This window comes from Peromyscus maniculatus, chromosome 11, assembly GCF_049852395.1.
Source record: "Peromyscus maniculatus bairdii isolate BWxNUB_F1_BW_parent chromosome 11, HU_Pman_BW_mat_3.1, whole genome shotgun sequence".
NCBI classification, from domain to species: domain Eukaryota; kingdom Metazoa; phylum Chordata; class Mammalia; order Rodentia; family Cricetidae; genus Peromyscus; species Peromyscus maniculatus.
In genome coordinates, this window is record NC_134862.1 from 73,512,125 (window position 1) to 73,540,114 (window position 27,990).

General features: G+C 47.9%; 3 protein-coding genes across 7 annotated transcripts in view; 2 read left to right on the plus strand and 1 right to left on the minus strand.

Annotated features, from left to right (window-relative positions):
• Nucleotides 1–5,682, plus strand: part of Nme7 (NME/NM23 family member 7) — a 153,824-nt gene extending 148,142 nt beyond the window's left edge. For all 5 annotated transcript variants that reach the window (XM_076547889.1, XM_076547890.1, XM_076547887.1 and 2 more), the window contains one exon: nt 5,402–5,682. In XM_076547889.1, coding sequence (XP_076404004.1) covers nt 5,402–5,434 — 33 coding nt within the window. In that variant the 3' untranslated portion in view covers nt 5,435–5,682. The remainder of the gene's footprint in view (nt 1–5,401) is intronic.
• Atp1b1 (ATPase Na+/K+ transporting subunit beta 1) lies at nt 5,493–26,742 on the minus strand. The gene is made up of 6 exons (XM_042258482.2): nt 25,673–26,742; nt 21,309–21,437; nt 11,394–11,549; nt 10,281–10,465; nt 7,642–7,722; nt 5,493–6,906 (listed from the first exon to the last, which is right to left on the minus strand). Exons 1-6 carry the CDS (start codon nt 25,767–25,769, stop codon nt 6,643–6,645), a joined length of 912 nt encoding a protein of 303 aa, XP_042114416.1. The 5' UTR covers nt 25,770–26,742; the 3' UTR covers nt 5,493–6,642.
• The window catches only part of LOC121821101 (uncharacterized), an 83,298-nt gene continuing 81,075 nt past the window's right edge, over nt 25,768–27,990 (plus strand). The window contains exons 1-2 of the mRNA XM_076547156.1: nt 25,768–25,923; nt 26,048–27,880. Of these exons, the coding sequence (XP_076403271.1) occupies nt 25,768–25,923; nt 26,048–26,929 (1,038 nt within the window). The 3' untranslated portion in view covers nt 26,930–27,880. The remainder of the gene's footprint in view (nt 25,924–26,047; nt 27,881–27,990) is intronic.

Genomic DNA, 27,990 nt, shown 5'->3' on the forward strand with positions numbered 1-27,990 from the left:
AGAGATTCAACACCAAATCCCTGGGCTGTGAGTTCCATGGGGTGTGGGAAGAGTAGAGTCAATAGCAGAATTCCTCGGCCTGTCATTACTAGTCTCCACACTTGGGCAAACTCTACAGACCCACTGGGAGCTTTTGTTGAGTCTATGCTTGAACCAATTACAGAACGTTTACATGTATTTAAACTCCACTATTAACAAATGCAGCATTATTATGATTGTGGTACAATCATCAACAAATGCAGAGACTGGTCCATAGAAGCTCTGCCTTTAGGGAAAAGGCTGGGCTCAGTCCTGACAACTCAGTTTCCTGTAAATGGTGTTTTTCCTGTCCCAAATAACTGAATATGAATTATAAATGCTTAGCCGATAGCTCAGGCTTATTACTAGCTAACTGTTACATTTTAAGTTAACCCATATTCCTTATTTATGTTCTGCCCTGTGGTGAATTCTTTATTAATATGTCTCATTTATCTCCTGCTTCCTCTTTGTCTGGCTGGTGCCTCCTGACTCCACCTTTCTCCTTCCCATCATCGTTAGTTTGGCCACCCCACCTATACTTCCTGCCTGGCTACTGGCCAATCAGCATTTTATTAAACCAATTCGAATGACAAATCTTTTTTTTTTCCTTTTATTTTATTTTACAATACCATTCAGTTCTACATATCAGCCACGGGTTCCCCTGTTCTCCCCCTCCCACCTCCTCCCCTTCCCCCCAGCCTACCCTCCATTCCCACCTCCTCCAGGGCAAAGCCTCCCCCAAGGACTGCGATCAACCTGGTAGACTCAGTCCAGGCAGGTCCAGTTCCCTCCTCCCAGACTGAGCCAAGCGTCCCTGCATAAGCTCCAGGTTTCAAACAGCCAACTCATGCAATGAGCACAGGACTCGGTCCCACTGCCTAGTTGCCTCCCAAACAGATCAAGCCAATCAACTGTCTCACCTATTCAGAGGGCCTGATCCAGCTGGGGGGCCCTCAGCCTTTGGTTCATAGTTCGTGTGTTTCCATTCGTTTGGCTATTTTTTTTTCAATAATTGAGTAAAACCGAAATTTATTATAAGCCACAGTCGTCGAATGACAAATCTTTACAGTGTACAAGAGGATTATTCCACAGAAGTTCCCCATCTTCTTGTAGGGGAAGGTCACCTGACCTGAGAGCCAGTTTGTCATAAGGAGATAGAAGTAGTTGATGAAATGAGACTGGACAGTACCGAGTGTTAGAGGTAGTGTAGCTGTAAACTGTTACCCTGTTTAAGTCTAAGACTGAGGCAAGTCAACCTTCAAATGACTCTGCTCAGGAGTATGTCATCATCCAGTGACATAGCAATTATTTATCAAGCTAAATTTTGGTGTCAAGTGTAATTTGCCCTTCAAACTGACATGAAATGGTACCTCTCTCTGGGAAATATTTTGTTCCCACTGGTGGCCACTCCCCTTTCTGCCACTGCACTGTTGTGACTTTATTCTATCCCATGGGCTTTCCTCCTTCCAGACTATGAACTTTGAGAAGATCGAGTCTTCCCCATCTTTAAATTATTGTGGATGTTGTGTGCACAGTATGTTAGTCAAGTGAGTGGTTGGCAGGAGGAAAGGAAGCATGTGTAGATGGAAATAAACCATTTCCGACTTATAGTCTAAAATGAAAATGGGGACCCTATGTGTCTGGAGGCTCCCCTCCCCAAGTCAATGCTCAGTACAGTAGGAGACCCCAAAGAAATCTGCAAAGGCAAGAAAAGCAAGACCAGCTCTAGGCAAGTGTTGGTAGTCATGGACTTGCTTGTGTTTGTCATTTTCTCTAGTCCAATCACCAAAGTGTCTCTTCCCCCAGCCAGGGGCTCCCTTGAATGAACTCCCCAGGCCTGATCCAGTGCTAGCCACTTTAGATCAATGCTTTTTATCAAAACTACTTCCTGTGTCCCCTTCCTGCAGGGCTGGTCTGTGCCCCGCACCCACTCCCTACTAATTTAATGACTATAGATTCCTATACCAGTTACAGACACCAAAGGGCACTGACAGGTAATATGGTCCAGTCACGTGAATGAAGTCAATCTGAAACACATAACCCAAAAGACAGACCCAATAGAACTGTATCAGGCACTGTGCCTGGGTGTCGGATTACCCACGCCACCTCCTCCCACCCTACCTCCTCCCAAGCTACCTCCTCCATGGCCCATATGCAGCCAACACTTGGAAATGACAGGCTGTCTGTAGGACTCCTGACCCTGTATGTCCACATTTATACAAGACTGTGGTGGAGCAAGATACAGATGTTGTAGTTGCATTACAATATGACCCTTAGAATACAGAATTCACTGGTGATGAAATAAAACGGCTGGGTTCTGTGGTGTCAGCCCGCAGAATGGACTTCCTTCCATTCCTGCCCTTGTGCTGCAGCCGTGCTCATCTCAGAGTAGGATGTGCTGCTGATGGAACCCACCGGTGGGTGATTCTCCCTCTGTCACCCAGGACGGAGGAGCCTAGGATTGAAAGGACTGTGCTGGGGATGTCTTTCTGTACGCTGTGAATACATGTTGATAATGCTAGCCCCTCTCACAGAAGAGCCAGGTTTCTCTGTTGAATTTGAAGGCCAGATCTCGTTGTTTGAGAATGTTCTTGAGCAGTCTGTGGATAGTGTTTTTCTGTCTGCAGAAGGTCTTCAGTCCTGGACTTTCAAGTAACCTCATTTGATCCCTACTGTAGGCAATATATTCATAGAATGGAGGTGTTACCCCTTTAAAGAGCCGGTTTGAGCTGTTGCTGGGTTTGGAAAGGTTCTGATATCTGGGCTTTCTGATCACTGATAAAGTTTTAATTTAGAGTTGGGACCGCTCCATCTGGTAATAAATATGACTGAAGCAGACAGGGCACGCTATTGTTCTAAAACCAATGGGGTTCAAGTTCAGGTCTGCCCAAGCAGGCACACAACTGAAACCCTGGCTTCTGTTTCACTGTACTTTAGATAGCAATTTTCACCTTTGCAGTTTCTACCAGTTAACTGCTCCTTGAGATTTTTGTGCCATTTTCCTTTAAATATATCTACACAAATGTTTTTTTAAGGCCATAGATGGAAAACTACTCTTCCTTGTTCTTATCCGAAGATATCAATACAATGAAAATAAAGATCATTATTTCATTAGATAATACTGCCCACTAAGGCTGAGCCCATGGACTATCTCCAATTATTATTAACCTGGGATTAGGGCATACTAATGCCATCAGGAACCATGACAGATGCAGAGAACCCTCTCCTTAATTACTCCAATGCCAGCCTTAGAATAACACTACCCTTGAAAACCTCCTTCCCTTAGTAGTCTGTGTGTTTGGTGGCTGGATTCATATGAGCAGGATAAAAATCATCCTAGAGGTAAGTGGCTCTCTCTGCGTACACCCAAGAAGTAGCTGGAATACACAAATGTGTACATAAAAAAAAAAATCCACGATGAATGAATAGAAGAAGCAAGAATGTCCTGAGTATGCAAGCACTTAATACTAGTGTGTGGGTCACTGTAGAGAGATACCTTGACCCAGTTCTAGCTGCAAGGATGCTTGACAAAGCAGGTACATGGTCTGCAGTCAAGCATATGTTAAGTCAAAGAATGCAAACGACATTCACAAGGCCCCTCACTGGTAGTGGCCTAAGGATCCTGGGTGGGGAATGTACTGACACAGCCTGGAGAGGTTATGGGAAACAAGATTTGGGAGAGAGTCTTGAAGGATGTAGTAGTAGGTAGAGAACTGGTGTGTGTGTGTGTTCAAGAGCATTAGGGGCACAGGATCTGGGAAACCAGGAGGTTTGGTCTCACCAAGGTAGTGACCTTTCAATGGCTTCAAAACTGCATTTTTGCCCTCTGATTGAAGTAAGTTCTTTCCTTTCCTGAGATCTCAAGACCCCACGGTACTCTCCTTATTCACAAACATCACAAACGTTCATTCACAGCCTAAAAAAGAGGAGCTGTATGGAGGCATGGTGACACACACCTTAAATCTCAACACAGGTAGAGGCAGACCGATCTCTGAGTTCAAGATCAGCCCAGTCTACATACTGAGCTCCAGGCCAACTGTGGTGGCTTAAAAGAAAATGGCCCCCAAAGGAAGTGGCACTATTAGATGTGGCTTTGTTGGAGGAAGTGTGTCACTGTGGAGGCGGGCTTTGAGGTCTCAAGCCACACCCAGTGTCACAGTTCACTTCCTGTTGCCTGCCAATCAAGATGTAGGACTCTCAGCTCCAGCACCATATCCCATCATGATGATAAAGGATTAAACCTCTGAAACTGTAAGTTACCAAAATTAAGTGTTTTTCCTTTGTAAGAGTTGCCATGGCCATGGTGTCTCTTCACAGCAATAGAAACCCTAAGACACCAAGGCTACACAGTGAGACCCTGTCTCAACCCTGCCTCTCAAAAATGAGCTGTGGTCAATAAAATAAACCATCTTCTTCAGAGAAGTGACACCTTCTGTTCCCATAAATGTGTGACTTTTTGAGAAGCCCACTTTCATATTAAGGATACCATCTAGGAATTTTGCTAGTTCCCCAGTAATTGAAAAGAATTCCTAAAATCTGTGAAGTTAAGACAATTGCAGCCATTCAAAAACAAGTTGCCTTTTGTTACTCTTTGTTAAAAAGAATAACTGGTCCTCTGGTATTGATTTGCTATCACATAATTGGCTGCTGTAGAGAGAAGAGTCTATACATGAATGAGGGAAAAGGTCTTACTCTGACTCCTGAGTACAGGAGGATTTTTAGTATGGAACAGTGGGTGGGAACTAACCGTTACTAGTGTTTATTTATGAATGCGCTCTACAGTACTCTTTCAGGGCCAGCTGGCATGCACCTGAGCTCTTAGGACTAGCCTGAAGGTAGGAAGGAACGATTGTGCTGTGGTTACACAGGCCTTCTGAAAGGTTTCCAAGTTCACATGTCCCCATTATTTTAACTTGCATGTCCCCATGTTGGCAATACAAAAATCTTAAAACTCCATCATACCAGAAAAAATGTTCAAAAAGTGTAATTTTTTTTCTTTTCTCACACTAAGACTAATTTTCAATATAGTAAATAAGTACTTAGGCTAATTCCTGAACCAAAGCAGAATCAAGCCTTTTAATTTACTAAGTCTCAAACCTAACATCATCTGTTTTTTTTTTAACTTAGCTGCTAGAAACATCTGTACATACACACTTTGCTGAGCTGTGGTTATTGTTGGAGAAGCCACGATTTCCTGCCTTCTGTGCAGAGTGGAACAGCACTATGAAACCAGGCTTTCTGCCTCTGGTTAACCCAAGTCATCCCTGGGGGAGAGGAGTGCATCCCGCTCCCCTGGTCCCATGGGCATCCTGATCAAGCTCTGAGCAGGTGGGGGAGTCCAGTTGTGCATGTCACCTAATGATGGCCTGTGCTTGCCTTTCAGGTCCAGTATTTCTTCAAGATCTTGGATAATTAACAACACAAAATAAAGACGACACAGACTGACACTCAGACCAGTGAGTCGCACACGTGAGGAATGTGTTCATTCTTTTATTGTCCGTTGTTTTAACCTGACCGACACAAGATCAACAGAGCACTGTACTCCTGGCAATTATTACATATGTTAGAACATGGATTTGCACTGGAGACAACATTTAACACCAGTCTATGGGGTACTGCATTGCTTTTTATAAAGTTCAAAATAAAGATTTTATTTTCAAACAAGTGACTTTGGTTTATTTCATACATTACACTTTTTCTTGCAGAAAAAAATAAAATTGTACAACTGCATAAATATAAAATTCTTCCACCATGAAAATGGTTAAAACATTCATAAAGACACAGCACCAGCACATGATGCCTCCAGAGAAAGGAAAAAAGGAAAAGAAAACATACAAAGCAAATTAATTTGCCCCATCACTGGCCACAGTGATGGGCAGATCCAGATCTAGACACAGTACAGCTTCAGAACACACTGGAGGACAGGGGAAGATGGCAAAACAGCATTCAGCACGGACCACGACACAACCCATCACCTTTTTGTGGTTTTCTGTAGTGTCACTTAAAATTTAAAGGGCAGTTCCCCCACGACAGCCCACCCCCCAGCCCCAGGAAATAAAGATAAAAATAAACACCTGATACCACAGGAAAAAGACTATGGAGTGTGTTAAAAATGCTCATTGATGGGCCATTATCTTTGAAATTCCAGAGCCAAAAAATAAGAAAGAAAAGGAAAAAGTACCATGCCAGTTTTATTCCCATTGAATATTTACACCTTGGACAGCAAACCTTGCTCACGTAAAGTAGAAAACATATGATAAAACATGGCTTGAAAAATGACCGGAGTGCGCACCTATACTGTACACTAAATAAAGTAGACGAGGCGGCAATACTTAGGGGCCAGAGCACTGCTCACTACAAGTCAGTTATGGAATCTAATTTACAGTAAAAATGGGCACGTCCCAAGGCTCAATTTTTATTTTTCTTTTGTCATTTACAGTAGAATAAATATTTTGTTGCTATTGCTACACTTTAAATTTACATTCTAACCTATTAAATGCAGAAGCTAGTGTAAAGCATAGAGATTAAGTGTAGGTCCCATACGTATGACAGTTTGTTCAAGACTAGTAGGTTTGTGTATCTTTAACTTATTAAATGGCTAGTGGGAAAGACTTGTGCTTGTGATCAGCTCTTAACCAAAATTTTTACTTCAAAGCGTCCCTGGAAACGGTCTTTCTCACTGTACCCAATGTTCTCACCATATGCCTTACACTCAATGCGAATCTCAGTGTCCGTGGTGAGGTTGCTGAACTGCACAGCCAGCAGGGGCTGCAGGTACTTGGGCTGCAAGAGTTTGCCATAGTAGGGGTAATACTGCAGAGGGAAGCCGTAAAATCCGCCCATTCCAAAGTAGTCGATGTTCCCGACTTTATCCTTGTCTTCATCTCTCTGGAAACCAAAAGGAAATGCGACTTAATTTGGATGGCACACCTCCCTCCCGGGTCTCGCCTTGTGCTTGCGTGCAGACTCCCCTACAGTCTGCAAAATGATTGCTAGAGGAAAAGAAAACAAGCCACCCTGTGGCATGCCCACCTCGAGCCTCTCAGAAGTCAGGGCCACCAAGCACTGGGGGGCTCTCCAGGAAAGTGGTAATCTGGCTGCCCAGAGCAGCCAAGAAACATTCACAAAAGCGGGCTGCTTTCACTGTGCAAATGGAGAAACTGAGGCAAAGGCCAAGGAAGTATTTCTCAAAGCTGACACAGCCTCCTGGTAAAAAGGCCAATAGTGAGAGAGCTCCTTGCATTGTCCTGTTTTGTTACGGACATTGTCTCCAGAAAGCATATCTGCCCCTTATTTCTTACATCTATCTATCTCTTGGCTTGGTACCACAACACTAATTTTTGGCGTTCATTAAAAGAGAAAAAAGAAAGTTGACCCCAAATTTTTAGCACAGGCTGTGGGCTAGCTTCGCCTCTCAGGTCCATAGACCCACATTCCATTAGATTAAATTCAGATATTTGAGTTTCTTGTGCCAGTAAACAAACTCGGTTTGTACAGTTCCAATTCATCTTTTCAGTGTCTTGCATTCAAACTGCCCCTCTGACTCTGTGTGGCATCTCATCCATTCGTCTCATCCAGCCCCACTTCCCCTCCTACCCTCAGGAGCCCTGAATACATTCTTACCTTGCCAGCACACAGAACGGGTAGGACATTTGGATTATACTTCACCGCCGGGTAAGCCTCCGAGGACTCATTCTTGGGAGGCTAAAAGTGAAACCCACATTGGTCAACAAAATATATATTTTTTTTTTTCCTGGAAAATAAAACTGATAGGTAGCCCAAACAAATACACATTGTTGACAATAAACCACTGAAATAATAAACCACATCAGGAAAGTGAGTAAGTGACTCCCCTCCCCTCGTCAATTAGCAAATTCTGTTTGACTTGTGTGAAGGGCCCCTGAGTGTCCAAGTGTGGTGATCACAAAGGAGGGTGAAGCAGCCCAGCACTCCAAGGGATGCTGATGCTAATCTTCTGGAAGCCTGACTCTAACGACAACACCAAGTGACAGACTGGGTGACTGCTAAGGGGACCGTCATTACAGGGGGAGTCGGCTGGCACCTCCCCGAACCCTGGGGGTGAGAAAGGGCACACACTGGTACCCAAGGACTCTCTCTCTCCAATTCTGTGAGGTACATCCACCACCTAAACCAGGTCAAGGTGGCATTGTCTTACTCCGATGGAGTGCTGGGACTGGGTGAGTCCAGGAGACCCAGAGACAGTCTGAAAACGACTGCTACAGAAAAATACAGAGCCCTCTTCCTACATCCCTGGTTCAAATCCACCTCCAAAGAAGGGTGATGAATACCTACTGGTGGAAAGCAGCCATCTGCTTACCCACGTTAGCACTGCATCTGAGCCTGGACCTCAGACATGGTCTACACTCGGTCTAAAGAGCAGCTGTCCCGCCAGATCTACACATCAGTGGGGAATTCATATTTTGGCACTCCTTATAGAACATGAGAAAAAGAGCAGCTAGACTTGACTCTTGGGAGGCTTTCTGCTACCAATATTTCTGCCTTGAAAACTTGGAATAGGAAACACTTAAGATGTTGCCACAATCTACCCTCAGAAGATCAGGAACCAGGCACACCGATCGGAAGGAGGAGGTACTGCACTCTAACAAAAAAAAATCATTCCACTGACAACAGCTGGCGCCTTGGGTAGGAGAGACAAATGAGAAAGAAGAAGCCGTGGATGAACTGGAGAGCAAAACGAAAAGGAGGAGTCAGCATCCAGCACAGAACAGGCCATCCAGATGTGGGAAGACAGAAATCACAACAGGCCGGCCCCGGCCTCCGTGAAACAGGAACCACGAAGTGTGCGGGGAGGAACATTCAAAGCACATGACCCAGAGAGCAGCAATTGGCTTCCCTCAGATACGCCACACCAGTTCCTCCTATTGCTACATCACCCTAGCCATGTAAATGTCAAATGCAAGCGTGGAGTCCTGCCTCTGGTGCTCCCCGGTATATGCCTGTCTGTGTGGGAAGATTAAAATTCTGCTGAAAGGCACATTAACAAGAGATCCATCAAGATAAGCAAGCGGACAGCCATTCAGGCAACCAGCCAGCCACCCACTACTGGTTCTTGCCTCTGGTAGAATAGAGGAGCTTTGATGCATTCTTGAGGGTAACTTTTTCTGCTGGGCTTGGTGGCACACGCCTTTGATCCCAGCCTTCAGGCAGGTGGACCTCTGAGTTCAAGGCCAGCCTGGTCCGCAGACTTCCAGGACAGCCGGGGCTACATAGAGACACCATATCTCAAAAAAAGAAAAAGGAAACTTTTCCTCTCTACACTGATTTTCTTTTGGGTAACCAGTATTATGGAAATAAATGCACAGCATGCAGTAGAAACGGAGTGAATGAAAGGAGACAGGTTTCGGAGCGGAAGTGAGCTTGTGCAGGTAGCTCAGTGGATTGCGGCCAATTCCCCTCAGAATTAAAAGGTATACACTACTACTGGGCAGCATCCATGTTCTCTTTAAAGGAACCTTCAGGCAGAAACCATGCCTAAGGAAAGGACAGCAGTGTTTAATTCATGATCTGAGAAGAGAATGAAATAACCACTTAGAAAAGCTGAGACAACACCAACAACTTTTTCCTTCTAAAGAATTTCTCAAAACGGTGGCAAAATTTGCTGGTGTTTGTGATCAAGGAATGTTAGAAACTGCATGGTTATTGAAGTTCAGAGATGGTGTTATTTTCTGGGTTTTGTAATGAAATCATCATTCAGGGAAAAAAAAATTGTGTTTTGTTTTTGTTTTTGTTTTTTTTTTTCAGATTAACAGATAGCATTTCTGAAATAATCCTGTTGCTCCATTAAGCCCAAACCAAAAGCAGCCTGTAACCATACCACATAGCTAGGGGACTCTCACATGTAGAAAGAACTGTTTACCTGGACACTAAGCAGAGTATTAAGACAGAGCCGTGAGAGAGCACCCACAGTCCCATCCCTACGGAGATGGGACTATGAGGACAGGGAGATTAGGCCAGCCTTGGCTACAAAGTGATTTAGATAAGCCTGGGCTACACTGAGATTATGTCCCAAAAAAACAAAACAGGGCCACACTCCAAAATTTGGTTGTGGCACTCAGTCTGCGACTTTAGGAACTGAGATGGTCACCCTCGGTGCGGGAGAAAGGTTTTGGTATTATCCTACTGATTGATGGCACTTCAAAAGTAGCAGTGAGTGTATTTTGAAACCCCCTGTCTCATCCAGGAGGCCACAAAGTGCATGTGTCCTGGAAAGCACCACTTGCCTTAGGTTTGAAGCCCAGGACGCGGTTGAGCTTGACGATGATGCAGGGTTTACCCTCTCGGTAGCCATAAGATTCATCCTGGAGTCCAGAGCAGTTCCCCAGCCAGTCAAGCTTGAACCTGCACACTTTTCGCTCTCCTCGTTCATGGTTAAATTCTCCCCGCTCCTTGGGCTCGCTGGGCATGCCTAAAAAAAAAAAGCACAAACCCATTTACAGAGTGTGCCGGCCGTTCGCTCGGCGCTGCTAAGAAGGAAACGAATTTTTGTTCCTTGTAGTAATCTCCCACTGAAGACCGCGCTACACGTGGTCTACGTTAAACAAGGGCTTCCGACAAGCTGTCTGCTCTCTCTCTCTCTCTCTCTCTCTCTCTCTCTCTCTCTCTCTCTCTCTCTCTCTCTCTCTCTCTCTCTCACCAGGGCATGAGCCCAAACCTGAACTGCTCACCACCTGCTCTGCTTTCTAATCATCTGTACTCTTCTAAGGTGGTGGTTCGGGACCATCCAAAGGCTGGGACCCTTGAATACAGGTTCTCATGTTGTGCTGACCCCCAACCATGAAGTTATTTTCGTTGCTACTTTGTAATTTTGCTGTTATAAATCATTATGTAAATATCTGTATTTTCTGATGGTCTAAGGACCCACAAGGTGAGAAGAACCACTGCTCCTAATGGTTTGCTTAGTTACTTAGGGCTGAAAGGAAACCAGACCATGTCTAAGCAGCAGCAGCCTTTTAAGGGTCCACACGGCTTTGCTCAGAAACAGTGACATTGTAACAAGAACATGAATTCCAAGGACCGCCAATAACTTTTTGACCTGAAAGGGTTTGGGTCAGAATTTTCTGGAGCTGCAGGAAAACAGTGAATATATTTTATTACATATTTCATATATATTATTTAGGGCTATCCTTGTCATAATGTATATCTTACTAAATGAACTATTTCCCCTTCAAACATGATTTCACCTTGCTTATCACTGTGTCTTCTTAATTATTGTAAAGTACAGTGAAAACCTCTCGTAAATTCTAACAAAATTTCAGTAACATTGCCTTTCAACACTAAATTACGCAGAAACTGGCAACTCGTTCACTACTCTGAATCTACAGTGAGTCACTTACTGCCGCAGTCCTCAAAAATCATGTCATCCTTCTGGGCCAGATCTTTGTACTTTTCCAGGAACCTAACGATGTTTAGCACATAGGTCTCGTAGCTCTTGGGGTCATGAGGACGAAAGGAAATTTCAGTCTTTTGGATCTGAGGAATATGTGTCAATCCTACAACAGTAAAAGTTAGAAAGACAAAGTCAGTGGGAAGGCAGGAGACTCCAAAAGCAAGCTTTCCCCGCACAAATAAGCTTCCCTCACCCCCCCACCCCACCCCTACTTGGCTCACGTGATGGATAAAATCCCCACTTCCCTTTCAAATTCAATCTGATGGCATTTAGATTAGATATCTGAATGTAATGGTGATGATGTAATATCAGATATCATCCAGTTTCCTTGCCAACACTTCATAGTAGACATTAACTTGTTTTGTGAATGAGAACACCACTTGCAATGAAAGGTTAAGTATTCTGTCCAAGGCTGCAGAGAAAGCAAAACCAAAATTCCAACCTAGGCATGCAGTTCTCCAAAGCCCATGGTTTTTCTAGTGCCCACGTGTACACATGTTCTTAAAACTGCATTGCCAGCAGCCGGTGTACAGGTGGCTCTCCCTTTGATAACAACGTAGACATTTTGAGCAGCAGCCTGCTCTTACACTCCATGTCAACAAATTATAAAGTCTCAATCTCTCTAACCTCAAGACTGCTCCCCAAAGACAGTCCTTTGGCTCTTGTAACCTAGGGTAGATTTTTCAGCTTAGAACAGGGAGTTCGAGATATAGATGCAGTTACTAATTCAAATATCTGAGCATGTCAGTACCTATCAGGGTGAAATTCAAGAAACACGTGACGTGGGTTTGCATTCTCTGTTATAAGTCTCTCATGTCCAGAAGTCTGTGCCCTCACAGGGTTTCCTAAATGGGCACTTGGACAATACTACACAATGGCACTATATCCAGGTCAGTGAGTTGGAGAGGCAATCACAATGACATTCCACCCCGGGACGGCCAGATAAAAGATACCCAATTACATTCCACTTTATCAAATAAACACAGGACAGTTCTTTAGTAGGAACACACACACACACGTTCACCGTGTAACGAATTTCAATGTCACCAGCTATCTCGTTTGCTGTTGTGACATCTGACAGCCTTGCTCTTCTCATCTCCATCCCGGATTGGCCCTGTGCCAGGGGGCCTGAGCTACACCTGACCTCCTCCCGTCACCCCCGGCAGGTGGGAGCACCCACACCACTCTCAAGTCGGGTGAACAGGCAGCCTCCTCGGCTCTAGCTGGGCACAGCCTCTGAGCCCGAAGCACCCTTGGTTTGGAATGACTGCTCCGGAGAATTAGAATCTAACAGTGGCGACACGGACGCAGAGAAGGGCGTGATTAAAGTGGAGACATAACCAGCACGATGGATTACTGAGCAGCGCCATTTGCGGTGCTGGAGAACAAGGCTTCAGCAGAAGTTGGAGCAAACAGCTGTTGGTTTTCCCACTGAGCGAGGGCTGCTGTGAGCTAAGTGGGACTAGCCCAACAGAGGGAACCCTAAGCAGCCGCCTAGAGAGATGGGAGAAGGGATGGAGATAGGAAGTGAGTGAGGGTTGGATCGAAGTGCTCAAGATGAAAATACCAGAGTGATAATAAACACCTTCTTGTGCAGCATGGTCGCGCATGCCTTTAATTCCAGCACTCAGGAGGCAGAGGCAGGTGGATCTCTGCGAGTTCAAGGCCAGCCTGTACCGAGTTGTAATCCAGCCAGAGCTACATGGTGAGACTGTCTCAAACCAAACAGTGAAGAGTATTCTGGAGATTGCTCAGCAGGGAAAGTGCTTGCTGTATATAAGCCTACTGATGTGAGTTCAATCCCCGGGACCTCCAGAAAGACGGAAAGATAAAACTGGCTCCACAAAGTTGTCTTCCTCTGCCCTTCACATGTGGCCCATAACACATGCACCCTGCACCTTATATAACAGCAATGAATTGTTTTAAAATAATGTACAGAAACTTCTTGAAAAGGTTAATGCAATACCCAAAGAACACAGGGGAAAAAAAAAAACTGTCAATGGGTAAAAAGGAATACTGCTTCAGAATTAAGTCATAATCTTCAGCTTGAAATAAGCAAAGGTTGCTGTGATAAAACATTCCCTAGAAGCTCATAAGCCAGGAAAAATTGTTTTCATGTCTAAACAATCTAAATATATTCTAGCCAATCTTTTCACAGTAAGTTGGGAAGCTGGCACTGTGACTTTCCTATGTGCTTTGAAGTAACGCAGGGAAAGCCACCGACCTCTGCAAAGAGAAAACAGGCAGTCAAGGGCAAGTCCAGAAGCTAGCCCGGGACAGCGACGGGAAACCAGGACAGGCAGTTAGAGAGCCGTGCCTAGTCTACGCTATAAACCAGACATTTAAGTCAAGGTGATTTGCCTGGCCCGGGGGAAATGAAGGGCACACACCCAGTGCTAGAGAATCAAAAGTCAGGAGGATGGGGCGTTTTCCTAGAACAGCCCTGGGATCCAGAGAAAGTGGAGTCTTGAGGGGTAGTCATGCCTAAGAGACCAGGACAAATGTCTGTGAATCTGTCAGGCAGAAGGACAAATGTCTGTGAATCTGTCGGGCAGAATGGACAAAGAGGAGAACTATGTGCTCAGGGTTACTCAGCTTTCCTAGTCCAGGAAAAGGGGGGTGGGAGTGGAGGCAGCTTGGAGTGTGAAGAAAGCAAAGTGATCAAATGTCAGGAGGCCAGGAGCAGCCCTACCCATCTTTCAGAAAGGAGGGAGCTGGAAGACTACAGACCCTCAGGCAGCAGAGGAAGGGCCACCAAGTGTGGTAAGTGCCAGCCATGCCAGCTGTGGTCCCCAGCAGGGCAGGTGAGTCAGCAGAAACTGAACTGCTAACAAAGCAAGAGTCCAATGTGAGATTTGGCCTCACCCCACAAGCTGCAACAACTAACGTGACCATAGGTCACCCTGAAAATAAACAAGGTGGGACCCAGATTGCGAAGCAAGTTCACCCATGTCACTGTCCCCTCTGTCCTGGCTTCAGCTGGCATTCCCCACTGCCTCTCATTGTCCAGCTGCCTCGCTGCATTTTCTTTCGGGGGCCACTCAAGGTGCCATTGCTTTGATGTCTGCGTTGGGGTGCAGTGATAACACTTCTCTGAGGAGGCGAGATTACAGACAGCGCTTTTCATTCTCACCATTTCAACCCCGGTTCCCCTTTAAAAGAGACAGGATGACCCGTGCCAGAGCCCCAAACATGAGTTCCTGGAACTCAGTCATTTGTTAGCATGTTTTTCGGGACCTCATGTTCGCCCAGATGTGTACGCTGGCCTTACACAAGCCCATCGGCTGCTCACTGCTCACCAACTGGCCTGTGAAATGGTGTGTACTGTAGTGACCTGCAGTACCGCCGCTGACCCAACAGTGATGCGCGGTCAGCGCCATTCCTCTCTAGTCAAGGCCAATCGATAATGAGATCACTGCAATCACACCAATTCCTACGTCACAGCTCAAGCCGCCACCCCCAACCCCATGATCTTGCTAACTGGTGTTTCTGCCAGCGAGTGGGCTTCTGGCATCTCCTTGCCCACTCCGAAAGCTGGTAGTAAGAGCTGAACAAGGATAAGCTCTGCCTGCGGTGGGCCAGAACTCCCAGAGGCCTTGACTGTCCCAGCGCTGGCTCTGGTTTCACACCAGAGGCCCCAAAGCAGATCCAGCCTTCTGCCTCTTGCCTGTCAGAGCTTAAATGGACACTAAGGAAGAGAAGCTCGGTGCAGCTCTGCTCAGCCGCCACCAGTGAAACTAGTCATGAACTAGTCATGAACTAGTCAAGCCGTTACCTGAGGAAGTCACCCAAGGAAGGACTGAAATGATTTGAGTCATGTTAACATCTGGGCTCTTTTAAGTCCTTCAATTTTACATTAAGATCTGGAGTAAGAAAAAGCATCTGACTTCACACTTGCCCTCTCCAGATGCACCTGCCTCTCCTGACTCCCGTCTCCTGAGAAACAAAGGAGGCAAACACCCCCACTTCTGGCTCTAGTGGATGAGCGAGCACAGAAGGAATGAACAAGGGAGGGGGGGGAAAGCGGGTTTTCACTAGCTCGCATTCTGTTCCCAGGCAGGTTTATAATGTAGCAAGTTGGTGACTTCTCAATCTGCTCGCAGAGCTGAAGCATTTAAAGGAGAATGTAGCCGTTTTAACCTTGCAGCACTTTCTCCAGTGAATCCCAGAGCACAGCTGCTGGGACCTGTCATCTGACCCATCTGATGACTCACGGCCAAATACTCAACAGGTATCATCTTCCAGAGAAACCTCCAAGGGCACAGGAAGCTAGCAGGAGCGTTGCCATGAAGCCATCCACATCTCCCATATACTGCGGGTTCAAAGTACTTTGCAATTAAAAAGAAAAGGGAGGAATGAGATTGGCTAGTACATCCACAAATGCACCTTTACAGGTCTCCATTTGGATGATTACCTCCCTGTAAGTGTCAATCTGAATATCCTACTCCTTATTATTTTATCTCTGGGGTTACTATCAACTTACCTAACAGAATTCTGGGAACCAGTTCCCGTCCACTTACCTTTTGCGTCAGGCTTAGCATGTGACTGGAGGCTGGATTAGCCAAGAGTAAATCGCCTGCCTCGAGGCAATGGTCACATATATAGCCTATCCACACCTCAAACCTGCTCACTTTGAAAAGTCTGAGGAGCATCTCACCTGTTTCTACAGACGATGGAGCAGTTTAACCACCAGTGATGTCCAGAAATCTGTGCCCAAGTCTAAACTAAATGCCACAGACTCTGGTTGCAGGTCCTTCCCTGTTTAAGAACTACCTCATGTTCACCCAGATGTGTACGCCGGGCTTACTTATCAGTAGCAAGCCCATCAGCTGCCCACTGCTCACCAACCGGCCTGTGAAATGGTGTGTACTGTAGTGACCTGCAGTACCTCCGCTGACCCAACAGTGATGCGCGGTCAGCGCCATTCCTCTCTAGTCAAGGCCAATCGATAATGAGATCACTGCAATCACACCAATTCCTACGTCACAGCTCAACCCGCCACCCCCAACCCCATGATCTTGCTAACTGAACGTGATTAAAAAAATCAGGGGACTTTTCTCAGAAGTTGCATGTTCAATTTCAGATGCTAAGAAGGAATTACTTAGTGTGGATGCTTTATCTTTCAAAATAGTTTCACAGAATATTGTGCTTGACATTTTTGGCTAGCTCATAATTGTGTTTATTCCCAAAATAAAGAGGGTAACATTTCTTTAAAGGGGAACACAATAGACAAGGACTAGACCTCTTACACTGTGCTTTTTTTTGTCTAAGATCTAACAAGGAACAAGTGGATACTTGACTTGTCTAACTTCAAAACACAGCATTTGCTAATAACCTGAAACCTGATACCTTAGTATGTATGATACTCTAGGAGCCCCCCCCCCCCCTGCATGAAGTGTGAAAAGGTACTTTCCTGGTCAAAAGCTACTGGGTCTCCTTCATCGCCCTAGCCGCTCTGGGGTCTGGTCAGCATCAGGTGGCGAGTTCTAGCGTGAGAGCACTAAATGTTCACTGACCAGTCCTACCCTGTCTGGTTCTACATCAGCAGAAATGAAGATGTCTTTCCATTGCTGTCCCCCGGGGTGGAGCTCTCTCTCCTTGTGAATGCCACAAGCCTGAGACGACAGTGGCATATCTGGCTTTTTGCCCCCAGGATCATTTCCATGACTCTGTTAGTTCGTCTTACTGAACAGAGGTCCTGTCTCTGCTTACTCATCTTCAAATGAGTACGGCCCGGTTTTTCTGGAGGTCTAGGCTGACCTGAAACTTGTGGCAATCCTCCTGCCTCTCGGCCTCATGAATACTGAGGCATTATATCTGGCTTCCCAAAAATGTTCTCTATTTATCACTGGGCTTTCTGAACACCTAAGAGACTCTACAAATATACTACATGGGCAAGAGTTCTGGAAGCCTGAGATCTTCCTCTTTAAGCCCTTTAATGAACCACAGGTGGGGAAAGCTTGCACTACCAATGCTGTCTCCTCCGGGAATAGGTTGGCAGGATCCATCAGAGGGTGAGAAAAGAGAGCGAGCGGCAGGCAGACCCAAATGTCAGCTAGGCAATCACAAATCAACCGAGTCTAACTGGAAATGGCTCAGAAGTCCCCTAACGCTCTGAAGGTACAGTGCCTCCAAAGCACAGGGAGAAAGTGTTTTCTCCTCCTACTTCTGAAATTGGAGAGGGCCAATCGTCACGTGATTTGAAAACAGTTTTTCTGAGCCGGGCATAATGACTTCTCAGAAGCCCTTTAGCCTGTGGATAGAGGGGTGGGCCACGATGGCTGTGCCCTTGTGAATTAGATTAGCTCATGTTCATCCACTCTGCCTTCCTGCCCTGATTCTGGTTACCCACGAGCCAAGAATTTGAGCCTTTTAAAATGAGTTCTGTCCTCACTGAGCCATCTGTAAGAGTAAAACCAAGAACCTCCCACAACTCTAAGAGGAAGAACAGCGAATACATTTCCTACCTTTGCACCAGGAAGCATGCCAGGTGGGAACTCTGTGGACTCAGGGAATGACAGACAGTGACCTTCAGCTCACTGCACAGTTGCTAGGATAACCTGGGGGTGGGGGATGGGTGACAGCCCACGGAAGGCTCTTGACTATTACACCACAGGGCAGGCAGCAGGACCCACGACGAACGCCTTGTGCGCACGCACACGGGAGCATGTGTACGTGTGCACTGTGCTCGACTCTCCGCAGCACAGCGAATGGCAACGTCTCGCCCCGATCCAGCCGAAAGGACATGCTGCTCCCTCCACACACCGCAGGAGGTTCTCCTCTGGGCAAAAGCTTGGATGCTGCATGGCAGGTGTAGGTATGCTGAGGAGAGTTGGTTGCCCTGTCACTTGGGTTCACGGGACACTTTCTGAGTATGTTTTCTAACTCACTGATGTTTAACTACTTCCAGGGGAAGCTCAGGCTGGACGGACACCACAAAACTGAAGTATGCAGCCTACCCTTGCCTATCACCCAAAGCTCACTGGCAATTCAGAGCCTTCTGCTTCTAGTGGAAGGTGGGACCTACGTCTAAAAGCCTTGGAGACTGCTTTAACACTTACATTAAAGCAACAAGAAGTCAGAAACAGTGATTCTTGAGCTATGAAAATAGCTATTTGATACCGTGTGCCAACATCTCATCCAAGACTCTGTTTTCTGGGTGGGGTGAGCAGGTTAGTATTAACAGAGGAGTAAGATCTGGCGAGGAAAAGTACCCAGTGCTCAGAGTCCAGCAACCATGTGACCCATTTGTCCTTACATTTCCCCCTCCATTCTGTATTTTTCTCCTGCCTGTCTGTGGCTTTCCCATTTGGCCTATCAGCTTATCCATTATACACGCTACATGATTACGGCAGGGCAGGACTGCCAGACTCACACACGCCATTTGGAAGAGATCTGGTTACAAGGTATTTCAAAGTGTAAAGGATACTCCAAACCCAATTGGCCGTGTTTGTATTCATGCCCCAAGGTCAGATGGCAGGCATCACACTGTAAGTCCTTGCATCTTTAAATGCTATGGTCTTCCACACTTACCATGTACCTCTGACTCAGAACTTTCCCTCTGTGACCAAGACAGAAATGGAGGAGGCTTGGAGACATTAAGTTGAAGCCAAAAGTTGACCGGGATATATACTTCCACACATTTATTCAGTCTGCAGAGTTAATGAATCATTAATACCTCTCCAAAATGAATTCTCAACATCTGTTCTGAAAGATGCCAAGAGGAGGGTCCAGTTAGGGTCCCTCGGGGGATGCAGAGGACTCAGGACTGTCCAGGAGCACTCTGTTCCTTGCCAGCCAGTGCTCATACTGATCTGACTGAAAGTTACCATCATTTTCTAAGAAGTGTCAGGAGAGGTAGAGAAAACCCACAGGATGTGTAGACTTGCTACTCAAGTAAAAGCTAAGGACAGAGAGACAGAAATGGCCAAGATAAGGGACGGAGGAGACAACTGGGAAGGTGAAGGGCTGCAAACTTCGCCCGTGACTCAGACCAAAGGACAGGAATGCATATTTCCGAGATGAGCCACTCACATTCCTTCAGAGAAGGGAGGGTTTGTCAGGTCAGTCCAACTGCTGAGCACACTAAATATAGGTGCTAATAGGAAGCGCTGGGAAGATGGGGGGAAGACGGGGTGGGGCGGAGACTGCGTGCCTCAGTCAGGGCAAGGTCAACTGCAAACCCTTACTTAAAACACCGGACACTTTGGCTATTCATTTTGGAAGGTGAGGTTTCTTTCCAGAAAAGTACCTGGAAAAAAATTTTAATTTTATTTTATGAAATTGTTTATTTCTACCAGGCATGGCAGCACATGCCCTTAATCCCAGCCCTTGGGATCAGAGACAGGCAGATCTAAATTTCAAGCTAGCCTGGTCTACAGAGCGAGTTCCAGGACAGCCAGGGCTACACAGAGAAATCTTGCCTCTAAAACCAAAAACCTAAATAAATAAATTACTTATTTCTCCAAGGTGTATATAGTAGTCTTTTATTTTTTTTAAGCAAAGGATGGCTATGTGGTCCTGTTTGCTTCAGGTTTAAACTATTATAAAACAGCATCATGACTAAGGGACAACTTTTAAGTAGCAGAGGAGCTGTGCACAAATCTAATTACTACGATTTCCAGTGCGGCTGTAAGGCCTCTAACGGAGGAGGGCATGGAAGCCATGCCTTATGACCACAGAAGCCCGTGTAAAACACTGAATAGCCTCAATTTCTGGGCACATCAGAACCCTGCTTCAACCTTTCCAAAGACCCACCTTTTGATACAAGAGCTGCTGGAATCTGTGGATGGTGAGCTAGGTTGAAGTTGTTTTATATACTTACACGTTTTCTTTCTCTTCTCACTTCCCACCTAAATATCTGAAAATATTCTGGGTCTTTCCACCTTCGCATTCTGCCGTTTCTTCCTCCTCACCCCCAAGGGGAAGAGCAAGACATGTCGGCAACAGGCCCTGCTCAGTGGCTGCACATGGCCCCAAGACTGTCACCTACCGGCAGCTGTTTCCAAACCACCAAACCCTTGCCCACACAAGAGACGGGAGTCACCGCCACCTCCCCACTCCCGAAACCTCAAGGTCATCGATAATGGGAGGACCCGAAAGAAGTTAGGGGACACACACCACTTTCCTGCTCTCCCAGCTCTGTCCCCCAGGCAGAAGAACCACAGAGTAGATTTGTGTTTACTGTTGCTCAGCTGCCTGTCATTTAGCCCCAGGCTTATGGGCAGTGGCCTTCCAGGGTGTGTGATGGCGGGTGTGTACTCAACACCCGCAACAGCCAAGACAGAGCAGTGGACGCTTGCGGAGGATGGCCTTTTCTATAGATAATCTTTTTGTTCGCTCAAGTTTTTGGAGAGACCAGAGACAGCTAAACTGGAGAGAGGGTTCCCAAAACCACACACAGGCCTGTGGAGATCTGCAAAGATAGTGTCTGTGTTCATGGTCAAACTGCAGAGCAGTAACAGGTGAGCCTCTCCTCTCTGTGGGCATGATTTTTTTTTAAGGGTTTACCTGAGTTACGGTCACCTCACAAGTGAAAAAAAAAATGTGTTAGAGCTGAAAAGGCCCTAGAATGATCCCTTGAGTGTTAAGGCCAAGTAAAATAGAGCCCTGAAAGGACCTGATGTGCTCAGTCACACAGTGAGGCTGCGTGCTCCACCCTCACCCCGAGCTGTAAAGACATCTGCAGCCATCTGGAGCTCAGCCGCAATGCGGCCAGGAGCCGTGGCCACCACAGTCTTCCCGCTTCCTTCCCATGCTTAGCTTGAAGCTTCCACTACAGAGCTATTTTCTCAGGGTGTCTTCTCGGTTGGAAACGGCACCCCTTTCACCAGTGGAGGAGAAGCCATCCCCTGGATTTTACCTGGCGGGGCCACACGGTCCTGGTATGTGGGCTTCAGTTCACTGATGGTGAGCAGCATCACTTGGATGGTCCCAATGAAGATGCCAGCCAGGCAGCCATAAAATATCACGTAGAACAGAAGGATCTTAACTGTGGGGAGAACAGACAGACATGGGGGTGATGTAGCCACATGGGTAGAATCGAGGTCTCCCCTTCCCAAAGACGACCGACCATAACTCTCCCCAGTTCCTCTTCAACCTGTGTCTCTAGGTCTTCCTTTGCCAGCACTAATCTAAAGAGGGAACCCTGCTCTTTCTTGGGGGTTACAGGCAGAAGAATGCTCAACGAGAGCGGAACAGGACTAAAGAGGATCAACCACCGGTGCAAACCTGCAGCCGCATTCACACACACTTATGCAGTGCATCCGACCCACATGCATGCCCCCTAGGGGCCGTTGCTCTGCTGCACCCCCAAACACTGAGACGCCTAAGAACAACCAACTCAGAAATACACTATGAAGCTCTCCCTATCAAGTCTACCTACAAAGCAGGGGCACAGGGCAACTGGAAACCAAACACACAAAGGAAATCCTATGGTACGGATGGCTGCCATTTTTACCTTCTTCTGATCAGCAGAGTAACAACCAGCTATGTAAACTACATTTTCTTTTTCTCACAGTTCACAGAATGCAGTCTGAATAAGAACGAATTTTAAAAATAAAAATCATGCAAACAAACAAACAAACAAACAAAAAACCACCTTGAACCAACACGAAGCCCGTGGATTGGAATAAGGCTATCAGTTACTGGTTTACAAGGATTATCTCCCCGATTAGCAGCATAGTAACAGGCTGTACTAGGCATCGCCTGGCCGTCTTGTGCCAGCCAAACAACTCGAAGAGGAAAGGGAACCAAGAGAACTGTAAGGTTATCAGAGACATGACCGCACAGAGGAGGCATGGGTTCCTTCTACAGGGAAGATGGCACTGAGTAAAAGGATTATTGAAAAGTTTGTGCCCATGATGGGAGGGGGCCAGGAATGAAGTGGGCACACAGTTGTGGAAATGAGCCCCGCAGCCCTCCTCCATACATGGAAAAACACCCAACGTTCCCATCAAGACGACGATGTCATGGAGTGGCTGAAACAAACCAAACACACCTAAAAGCCCACACAAGAATGATGGATCTAATCCCTTCTTCTCTCCCCTATACAAAGATCCAAGCAAAGAGGAGCAGGAGCGGGATGGCAGCAGCATCCAGAACCACAGCCCTCAGCTCTGTCCCTTCCTCCCGGCAGGACGAGGGTTAAGCGCTGCATTTGGTATCCAGGCAGCAGTAGGCAAATGGCAAGGTTGTGACGTCAAGGGCTCTGGAAAATTTTTCCAGCGAACGCTCTGAAGAGATACTGAGGTGGTCTAACCCAGTCAGCAAGACAGCGCCTGAGAGCCTCACTTCTCAGCTGCTTTCCTGTCCTGTTGCCCAAACCCCCCACCCCCCCATGCCCCCCCTCAGTGCTCTTGACTTAACCGCCTTTGCCTCTGGTAAGGTCGACAATCCTTCTACTCATTCCCTGGACTCCAGGGAGCTAATCCTAACCTAAGAAGGTGCAGAACTGAGGCTACTAGTTCAAAGATGAATAGATGGGGAAATTAGTCATTTCACAAGCGCCATGATTAAGCTCAAGAACGTCGACACCCTTTCCACTCTACCGACAGGATGCCACAGACAGGGGAGAATTCTGCTGCGGCGGCGGTGGCTGGAGACGGACTCAGTAAATCTGCCACTGCAGCAAAGTCGTTTGGTTAGAGGTGAGCTTAGGCAATGGACTCCCCAAGACCAAGGCTACCAGTGGCACTGAGAAACAGAACCAAAGGCTAGGTTAGTTCCACCGAGCAGCTGAGTGGCGTGATGTAGGGGGTTGGGGTGTAAGCTTTAGAGATATTTTTTCCCCCTTTAAAGCAATTTTTCTTTTCTTTCTGTATTTAAAGAACAAGGAACACTGGGAGTATTGCAGTTAATATTTATATATATATATATTTATATTTATATACATACATATATGCATATACATATATATTTTTTTCATCCTTTAAAATGCCAAGAAGGTTATAAAAGTGACATGTCAAACCAATAGCAATATAAATATAATATATAAATACAATATAAAAACCTGCCAACACCTGTATTAACTTCATTAAAAGGTAGAAAGCACCAAGTGATTTGTAAGTTGTGATTTCTCCAGCAGGTGACAGACTGGAGCCTCCTGCCGTCCATCTTGGTGAAAAATCTACCTATAAGCAAAACGGAGCCAAGGGCATCCTGCCCTGGTCCCAAGGGCATCCATGTTGGGCCCAGAGCTGGAAAGGGGGCATCTCTCTCTCTCTGAGAGAGTTACCGCTGCCACATCACCTTCCTTGGAGCAGCTCTACGATTTCTTACATTGTCAGAAAGAAACAGGCATATTATCGAAAACTGGGTTTTGAGCTCAGCACCCACAAAATGGAAGGTGAGGAACGATGGCTACCTCACAGAAGTCAGTGTGTATCACCACCTCGCGGGATGGGATTATCAGGACCACATATTCTCATTCTCCCTCTCTCTCTCTGTCCTGAAAGGGGTTCCCCATTAAATGCCAGCTTAAAGAACAAACTGTTCCATACTGCCTTCCTAACCCTCTAAAGCAAATATTATTCAAAGAAGGAGTGTGAGACTGGAATGAGGAAAGAAATATATTTAAGAAGTGGAAAAACACTAGCAGGCAAATTTCACAAGGTACCTGGAAGTCAAGGCTGCCCCTGGTTCTGGGGTGCTGCAGGGGCCAGACCACCAGAAAAAAAGGAGGCCCAGCTAACCTGGGAGGAGGGGCCAGTTCCGCAGTGCACCTCCCAGGCCTAGCTGAGTTAGGAGGAGGAGTTGCTAGGAAATGACCCTGGCTTGTCATCCTATACATACCTCACATTTCTCCAGGTTTCCCTTCCACATTGCAGAAATACAGGAAAACTATGGCCATATCCCCCCATTGGAGAACAGTCTCCCCAAACACAAATGAAATATAAAGTGAAATTAAAAGCCATGATTAATTTCAAGAACTACATTTTTCCCCTGGCTCGGGGATACCTATGCTTCCCGGGAATGCCGTGGGATGAGGCTTCACCTTGACTAACCTTGACATATGATGCATTATTAACCCTTCAGTTTTTCAGTTGAGAGGCTACCTGACTGCATCCTTTTTTTTTTTTCCTTTAGGGGGAAAAAAAACACATATATCCTAGCCTCTTCCTTTTCAAAATGTCAGCCAAGCAGCGTTTCCCTGACTCATTCCCCAGTCTGTTTCCATAGACCCTCCCCACACAGGAACACTGCATCGCTGGTTTTCAGGGTTCCCTTGGTGACTGCAGTGCTGGTGCTATAGGGGAGGGGGGGAGAGGGGGAGAGGAGGCAGAGGTGCTGGTGGTGGTTGTGGTGCTGGTAATACCGGGGAAGGAGGGGGCTGTGATGCAGCAGAGGGGAGTTCCCTCCCTCCCTCCCTCCCTCCCTTCCGCAGTCACGACTCGTGGATTTATCTACAACTATGCCCTTCAAAATGACCTTTAAAAAAAAAAAAAAACCTACCACCTTTCCAGTGTAAAGAGGTTTTAAAATATATATATGGCATCTAATTTTCAATAGGGTCTGAGGGGATTCCAAGCAAGGAAGCAACAGGCAGCAAGAAATCTTCTAAGATTTGTACCATGTAGTTCTTTTTAAAAAACACCAGACCGCCATGTGTCTAGCCAAGGCTTAAAAAAAACGGGCCCTGACATGGAGCTCACTGGGCCGTTTCTGGGCTGTGATGATGACTCCGAGGACCGTCTCTAGGGTAAACCCGAGACATGGCCATGAAATACTGCAGTGGGGATGCATTTCTCCTCCCCACTCCTCTCCAGTCTAGGTACATTTTTAGGCTGGAAAAAAAAACGATGCTATCACAGCCATCGCCCGCATTATAACAGGTTAGCTCACGAGTTTCTCTCCCAGCCCTAAATCTCATTTATCTAAGGCGTTGGGCGATGGAGAGGGAAGGCACATACATAGTCTCCTGGAACCTGACCGAATTTCCCAGGAGGGAAGGAAGGCTCAGAAGACGAAGATTCCTACCATGCCCATGACCCTCAGTCTAGCCAACTCCAGACCCCACCCGCGCCGCATCCTGGGGACCCCTCACTTGTCACTGGATGCCAAGCCCAGGCCCCGCGCACTGCTGGCATCGCCTACCACCCAGTCCCCGACACCCTGGACAGCCCCGTGGGCACCGAACCAGTCCGCAGTGCCCGCGCACAGGGATGCGCCTCCTAGGAAAAGCCAAGGAGCGGGCGGCGACTGCCGCTCCGGAGCCCCCGTACTTACACCAGCTACCACCGGTCCTGCCCAAAAACTCCTTCTTCTCCGAGTTCCAGATGAATTTCTTCCAGCTGCCTTCCTCCTTGGCTTTTCCGCGGGCCATGGTGGCGGCTCAGCAGTGGCGGCCGAGGCCAAGGGTGGGCGAGTGCGGCGCGCGCCCAGGCGTCCTCGCGGCGGCGGCGGCGGCTCGGTGTCCCCCGCGGCCCGGCTCTGTCTCTGAAGGCGAGACGCGCCGCTGCCGCTGCGGCTCTCCGAGTGCGAGGCGCGCGGCGGAGCAGCCGAGGCAGAGCGGGAGGAGGGGGAGGTGCGGCGGGGGCGGAGGGAGGAGGGACGAAGGAGGAGGGCGCGCGCGGGCTGGGCGGCTCCGAGCCCCGCACCTAGCGGTGGGCGCGCGACCGCTCGCGGGTTCTCCCCCGCGCTCCGATCGCTGTCCTGGGGGGCTCAGCGAACCCCGCAGCCGCCGCTCCGAGCCGTAGCTGCACCACTCTGCCTGCTGTGACCTCTGCCGAGACGGACCGGGGACAAGGAGGGAAAGTCACCGGGAAGGACGAGAGGAGCAGAGCGCGGGCTCCGTACACGCGCGCGCGCGGGCCACGAGCCGAGAAATTGGCTGAGGGCGCACGCCCTACCTTTACTATATACCGCGCCTCCGCCACCCGTAGCCCCGCCCATCGGCGGCACGGCGGACCAATCGCCGGCTTCGAGAAGGCGGAGCCTGAGACCCGAAGGGGCGGGCGCGGGGCCGGCACAAAGGAGCCCACTGGGCTAGAGGGACTGGCGCGGCCGCGGGGGCGCGGAGAGGGACTGGGGGCTGGTGAGTTGCGCTCCGGCTGCTATGCGCGCCCCCTCCCGCCCCTGGCTGTGCCCGGACACCCCCCTGCGCTGGTGCGGTGGCCTGCACCTGCGTCGATCTCTGGGAGCCCCGGAGACCTCGGTCCCTTCCTCGCGTCTGGTACCCCCCCCCCCCACACACACACCTACTGGGCTAGGTTTGCTGCAGGTCCACCTCCCCTAGGCCCTGGCTGGGTAGGGGAAGGTCACTCCGGGACGCTAGTGACTCTGCCCAGCTCTGCTCCGCCTCTCCGCTCCTGCACCTGCCGCCCCCTCGCAATCTCTGCCACTGCGGTTGCAGTTCCGGCCCGGCCCTCTCCTAGCAGGCCAGCCCAGCGGGCAGCTTGGGTTCCTGACTCCTGGGCTGTGCTCCTTGTGGGCGGCCTGAACCACCTCAAGCCGGACAATTGCCAAACCCACCCTGGCTTGTAGCTGGGAACCGGTTGTGGCTCCTGCCAGTCTAGACCCCGGGGAACAATTTCTGCACGTGACCCAGACACCTAAGACTCTCCTAGCCCAGGTCGGTGGCTGGTATTCTCGTTGGCTTACTGTTCTGTCTCATTGGGGGCACCCCCCCCCCTTCTACTGTAGAATTCTTGGAATGGCAGAACACTTGGGAAGACCCAGCTCATGTGTCAGGACGTCGCAAAGCGCAGGGTTGGACATGACCTGCTTCCCATCCCTTCTATCCTCGGTGGCTGAAAAACCACTTATTTTCATCCACCGAGCCCCTGAGCAGCTTCCCACGCCGCTCTTGGGGTGATGACACAGCAGAATACATGGGGATGCTTCTGCAGTGGCTGCAGGAAAGCCTGTCCCTGGAGCGACCTGGCTGGTTGTGGAAAGCTAGCTACTTATCAAAGACTTTCCCAATACAGAGATGGTTTCCCAAGGCACCCTGTCATTTTCAAGGTCAACCTCGCAGACCCAAGGACAAGATCGAAGGGATGTAAAATGAGCTTGTTCTGACTAGCACTTGCAAGACTGAAGAAAACCTGAAATTTCCGAAGATTAGTGGGGGGGAAAAGAAGCAACCTAGTCACACCCAGCCCACAGGGGCTACAGCCGGGCTAAGTCAAGGGCAACTGGGAGAGCAGCTCCTTTGAGAAAGGAAGTCACCCCCTGCTTTACCTCTGCAGTGTTTATTTTGGAAAAGCCCCAAGTTGGTGGTTGGTGAGCTATTGGAAGAGGCTGCACCTGTAGACTTAATGCCCCTGATCAGTCTCTAGGCAGAACTTACATCATGGAGGGGTTTCCAGCAGACCAGACCCCTGGGAAGGCTGTATGTATTATAAGTGTTCACTACCGTAAGAGAGAGGAAACTCTGTGGGCAGATTCAAACAAACAAACAAACAAACAAACAAAACCACATGAGGATAAAAGGTAAGGCAGCTTCAAGAGGGATGAGGCTTGGCAGGAGTTCAACAATTTAAACCTATAATCCCACAGTTTGGAGACAGAGGCAGGAGGATTGCAAATATGAGGCTAGCATG

What these genes read in the sequence shown, in the direction of transcription:
- Atp1b1 (XM_042258482.2), bottom strand. Translation starts at nt 25,769, where the DNA reads ATGGCCCGCGGAAAAGCCAAGGAGGAAGGCAGCTGGAAGAAATTCATC. An exon ending in TCCTGGGCTTCAAACCTAAG is followed by an intron (nt 7,723 to 10,280) that starts GCAAGTGGTGCT and finishes TTTCACTTTTAG; the next exon opens with CCTCCCAAGAATGAGTCCTC. An exon ending in CCGTTCTGTGTGCTGGCAAG is followed by an intron (nt 6,907 to 7,641) that starts GTAAGAATGTAT and finishes TTTGGTTTCCAG; the next exon opens with AGAGATGAAGACAAGGATAA.